Consider the following 5,417-nt stretch of genomic DNA (forward strand, 5'->3'; position numbering starts at 1 on the left):
AAAAAAAAAAAAAAAAAAAAAAAAAAAAAAAAAGGGCACTGGAGGGGCACCTGGGTGGCTCCATGGGTTAAGGCCTCTGCCTTCGGCTCAGGTCGTGATCCCTGAGTCCTGGGATCGAGCCCTGCATCGGACTCTCTGCTCAGCGGGGAGCCTGCTTTCACTTCTCTCTCTATCTGCCTGCCTCTCTGCCTACTTGTGATCTCTGCCTGTCAAATAAATAAAATAAAATCTTTTAAAAAAATAATAAAAGGGCACTTGACTGGCTCAGCTGGTAGAGCGTGCAACTCTTGATCTCCGGGTTGTAAATTAGAGCACCCTGTCGGGTGAAGAGGTTACTTTTTAAAAAATCTAAACAAGAGACACCTGGATAGCTCAGTTGGTTAAGTGACTGACTCTTGATTTTGGCTCAGGTCATGATCTCAGGGTCCTGGGATCAAGCCCTGCATAGGGCTCCCTGCTCTGCGGGGAGCCTGCTTCTCGCTCTCTGTCTGCCACTTCCCCTGCTTGTGCTCTCTCTCTGTGTCAAATAAATAAATAAAATCTTAAAAAAAGAAACCTCAAAAAAGAAAGAAAGCTGAGGTCATTTATATAAACTTACGTGGCTGGCTCTTCCCAGTAAACAATGAAAACACATTCCCGGGGTGCCTGGGTGGCTCAGTGGGTTAAGCCTCTGCCTTCGGCTCAGGTCATGATCCCAGGGTCCTGGGATCGAGCCCCATATTGGGCTCTCTGCTCAGCAGGGAGCCTGCTTCCTCCCCTCTCTCTCTGACTGCCTCTCTGCCTACTTGTGATCTCTGTCAAATAAATAAATAAAATATTTAAAAAAAACACATTCCCTGAATGCTCAGAGCGAGCCAGGCCAGGCCCTGTTTTAGCATCTGCATGGATCATCTCAGCACTTCCATGTGAAGTAGAAACTGGCATCACCCTTTTTTTACAGATGAGGAAACTAAGGCCTAGAAAGAAAGGGTCAAGTGACTCGTCCAAGGTCACAGACCGGTTCAGTCTCTGTCCAGGCCAATGTGTAGAGTTGGCTGGACTTCTAAATCATAATAAATCACACCAATACAAGTGCTGCTTATATTCAGCCTGTTCCTATTTCCAGACACTCGGACCAATTCTGACTCTGATTCTTCTGGATTTGCCCAATGAGCACCTTGCACAAAAAATAAAAATAAAACAACTATCTAACCCATGGTTCCAGCCTTCAGCACGGCCCCTGCAGAAACACGCAGCCCCCTACTAACCATGTGCAGGATGAGGATCCGGGCCGACTGCAGGACATCCGATGTGACCACCTGTCAAAAGTGCAAGAGCCCCATTGACAGAAGCCTCGGCGGACGGTACCCAAGGATGCTGTCCTCTTGTTCAGGGAAAGACTCCCAACACAAATTCACTCAGGTACCAAAGGAAGAAAAGCCAAGGTCAGGACCAATGGCCATAGGCAGGCAAGGGGTGGCCCTGGCCCCTTCTGGATGAGAGAGCCTAGAGGCCTTCCACCTGGGCCATCCCTCTGTCCCTATTTTTTAGGGGAATCTATAGGCAAGAATGTATGGTTAGCGGGGTTACTCACGGTAAGTCAGCTCCACGGCAACCAAACAGTGGTGGCCTCCCCGGACATGGCCACCTCCGTCCCCGTGACCAGCCTCGCTCCCTACACCAGGGAGCCATGAGGGCAAGGTGGCTGAGTGAAGGGGCTGTGGGGCGGGTGAGGGGGGGGGAATGGCCCCAGTGGGAACACTGACCCCATGCCCTGCACAAAGAGGGCAGCTCTATCCCAGTGCCGGCAAACAGTTGTCACAGGAGAAAGAGAGGCCAGGAGAGAAAGATGGAAGTTTTCAAGAGAAGCTGGAAAGGCTAATTCTGAGATCCTGGCTCCAATGTTCTAGAACCATTAGAAGGTCTGGCCCTGCCTTCCCCCTGCCCCCCACCTGCTAAGTCTGCCCAATTTATAGGTATGAAAATGGGTACCAGATGCTGAACTGGCCAGGTGATGGAGCCCAGAGCTGGTGACCTTGGAGACCATCTGTCGTGAGCCCCCATCCCTATTCCGACCAGCGTGCGTGCCGGAGGAGGGCACACCATAAGCACTCACCGTGAAGCCTGCCCGGGCACTCAGGTGTTCGGCAGCCACCAGCAGGGCATTGAGGGTGGCCCCTCCGCTCCCCACACGCGTCTCAGGGTCCTCCACGGCCAGTAACAGCGTCCCAGGCGGGATCTGCTCCCGCTTCTGGCGTACCTCCAGCTCTGGGGTCAGAACGCAAGCTGGGACCAGCTGTCAGCCTCCCCACCTCGGTCCAGAGCAGCAAAAGCCAATCTCCTGAGAGTCATTATTTTCTCTTAATTAACTCAGGAGAGCTTATTTTGCACTGAGGTATAATGGACATATAACATTCTGTGCATCTCGTCTGTACAACGTCATGATTCAGTATTTGAAAAAGAAAAACGGAATGTGGCACAAATGTGCATGCCAGCCCTGCAGAGAAGCCATTGCTAACCTTCTCTGTGTGGTTCCAATTTCAACATACATGCTGCCAAAGCAAACACTTAGTAGCTTTTCATGGAGCCACTTGTTAGATCTTCACCCAACTCTACGAGTAAGTACAACCAGTCCCATTTAATGGACACAAAAAACTGAGTCTCAATGAAAATGACATGATGATGGGGCGCCTGGGTGGCTCAGTTGGTTAAGCAACTGCCTTTGGCTCAGGTCACGGTCCCGGAGTCCTGGGATCAAGCCCCGCATCAGTCTCCCAGCTCCATGGGGAGTCTGCTTCTCCCTCTGACCTTCTCGCCTCTCATGCTCTCTCTCACTGTCTCTCTCTCAAATAAATAAATAAAAATCTTTAAAAAAAAAAAAAAAGGAAAAAAAGAAAATGACATGATGGGTCTTGAGGTCACATGGTTAGACAGCAGCAGAATCTGGGCTTTAACCCAGGTCCTCCCAGCTTGTGGGGCTGTGAGGGTGTGATGAGGAATCTACATCAGAGGCAAAGTGGGAGGGAGGGTCCCCTACCTGTCTGGAAGACATGGACACTCTCCTGGTACTGACATGTCAGGATGATGACGGTCCAATCGACCCCCTTGGGCTGCTCCATTCTGGCCAAAGTTCAGGGCTCCGTGAGACAGAGATGAAGCTGTGTGTGTGAACTTTTGAAAAAAAAAAATTATCTTACCCTAAAATTGATTCCTGCTGGTACACAGTTCTATTAATTTCAACACACGTATGGGGCCGCCTGGGTGGCTCAGTCAGTTAAGTGTTGGACTTTTAATTTCAGCTCGGGTCACGATCTCAAGGTTGTGAGGTCAAGCCCCTGCTTAAGATTCTCTCTCTCTTTCTCTCTCTGCTCTTCTTACCCCCTCTCTAAAAAAAAACCTCAAAAGACAAACAAAATCCTGCATGCCATCCCTTTAGGCACACCCCACTCCATCCTTCACCCCCGACAACCACACTGTTCTCTGTAGCTATGGTTCAGCTACAATCTTTTGAGGTTGGCTTCTTTCACTCAACATAATGCCTTTGAGACTCATCCAAGTTGACTGCACATACCAGTAGTTCTCTCTATTCACCAAGCCGTATCCCACTCCATGGACTGGCATCCGTGGTCTCGAAAGACACCTGGGCTGTTTCCAGGTTTGGAGAATCATGGACAAGAGCTGCTACAAACATGTGTGCGCGGGCTGCGTGTGAACGTAAGACCTCATCTCTGCCAGTGTACACCCAGGTATGGGAAGGCTGGGTTGTGTGTGAGTGTATCTGACTTTCTCAATCTGGTTGCATGTGATTTCCTCAGGAGAGGGAGTGAGGGGAGCAGGGTGGGGTTGACAGTGCATCCCCATCTGAAAGCAAAGGGCTTTATTCAGTCTCACTCATCATTCAGGTATTGGCTGTGAGCTAGGGGGAGGGGAGGCGAGGGGAGGAAGGTTCTAACCTCCTAGGCTCCTGAAGCCAAGGACAATTCCCCAGAGAAGGGAGTAGCTGTGGGAGGGATGCACCAACCTGTTCAAAAGGATAAGGCAGGGTGCCAACAGCGCCCACTACAGGGACCTTGGAGGGGACCTTCCTTTCCAGAAGCTCCAAGCCAGAAGAGGGCTACAAGGCGCTTGGCAGCCATCTTCCTCTAGGGCACTCTGAGCAAGTGAGGGGTAAGTGGGCCAAAGCTATGTCTCCACCCTCTCCTACCCGCCTCAACATTCCTCTCCTACCAAATGGGAAATGAATTGGACTCTTGAGTCCCCAAGACCACGTGTAAACAGTCCTCAAAAGCCCCCTCGCATCCACCTCTGGCAGGGGTCTGAGTGCTGTCCCACAAAGCAGCACCCCCCCACCTCTTCCCTCTGACTTCCAAAGCTGAGCATGGTGAGGGATGATGGGGGGCCCAGAGTGTGTGTCCAGGAGTCAGCCTACTCTCTAAGTCAGCCTACTCTACTCACTAAGAGCCAGCAACAACAGCATCTCTCACACCAGACTCTGCAGCCATCAAGCTTATGGTTAGCTAAGGCTGACAGTCACCACCACTTGGCAACACCCACACTCCCACCAGCTTTCAGGGAGAGCCTCCACCACTAAGAGAAATTGCTCTGTTCCCCGCTAAGCCCAGGAGGGAAATCCAGAGGGGAAGTCCGAGCTAGAGATCTTGGCCAGCCACCTGAGGAAGAAGGCATTCCCCAGGATGTCCATCTGGCCTTTCCAGTAAAGGAGCCTCGTAGGACTCCAGCTTGGCCACAAACTTACCGTGTGATCTCCAGCACCCTAACACCCTCAGGCCTCCTGCAGCAGAGAGTCTAACTGACAAGTGCCCCCAGCTTGTTCACATGGAAGCAACACTTCCACCAACTCTTCCCAACCCATCAATGACTCCGTGCAGCAAGGACATGAACGCAGACCAACTCCTGCAAGATGGGGATCCTCTGAAAGACAACCTGGGCTCCTGAAGTTCCCATCAACCCAACAGAACGGTCTCAGAGCTGCAAGCGTGTCAAACATCCTTCCTATCTCCCTTCCTTCCTTCCTTCCCTTCTTCTGCTGCTCCTTCACAGGCAGCAGCCGGACAGCTCTCCCTGACTCCTCTAGCTCCCTCCCCTCTTCCCCCTTCCCCAAAAAATCTCTTGCAATCTAGTCACATCTTTGTTTCTGCTTCTCCAAGGACCTGAACCAAAATGGGGAGTATAATATCATCCCTCTCTTGGCACCTTCAAAGGAAAAAAAAAAAAAAAACCTCTGTAAGAACCCCTAACTTAAAAAAAAAGGGGGGGGCGCCTGGGTGGCTCAGTGGGTTAAGCCGCTGCCTTCGGCTCGGGTCATGATCTCAGGGTCCTGGGATCGAGTCCCGCATCGGGCTCTCTGCTCAGCAGGGAGCCTGCTTCCTCCTCTCTCTCTCTGCCTGCCTCTCTGCCTACTTGTGATCTCTCTCTTT

General features: G+C 51.4%; 1 protein-coding gene and 1 non-coding gene across 4 annotated transcripts in view; both read right to left on the reverse strand.

Moving 5' to 3' along the window:
* Positions 1–5,417, reverse strand: part of FCSK (fucose kinase) — a 34,252-nt gene that overhangs the window by 12,319 nt on the left and 16,516 nt on the right. The window contains exons 3-5 of one of the 3 annotated variants that reach the window (XM_059383036.1): positions 3,017–3,150; positions 2,096–2,247; positions 1,248–1,298 (exon numbers count right to left, since the gene is read on the reverse strand). In XM_059383036.1, the coding sequence (XP_059239019.1) occupies positions 1,248–1,298; positions 2,096–2,247; positions 3,017–3,098 (285 nt within the window). In that variant the 5' untranslated portion in view covers positions 3,099–3,150. Of the gene's footprint in view, positions 1–1,247; positions 1,299–2,095; positions 2,266–3,016; positions 3,151–5,417 lie in introns of all 3 variants that reach the window. The other 2 variants (XM_059383035.1, XM_059383037.1) reach the window with 2 other exon arrangements.
* LOC132006224 (U6 spliceosomal RNA) lies at positions 2,440–2,543 on the reverse strand. Its single transcript, XR_009401009.1, has one exon. It is a non-coding gene; the product is annotated as a U6 spliceosomal RNA (small nuclear RNA).

The sequence above is a fragment of the Mustela nigripes genome, chromosome 17, assembly GCF_022355385.1.
Source record: "Mustela nigripes isolate SB6536 chromosome 17, MUSNIG.SB6536, whole genome shotgun sequence".
NCBI lineage: Eukaryota > Metazoa > Chordata > Mammalia > Carnivora > Mustelidae > Mustela > Mustela nigripes.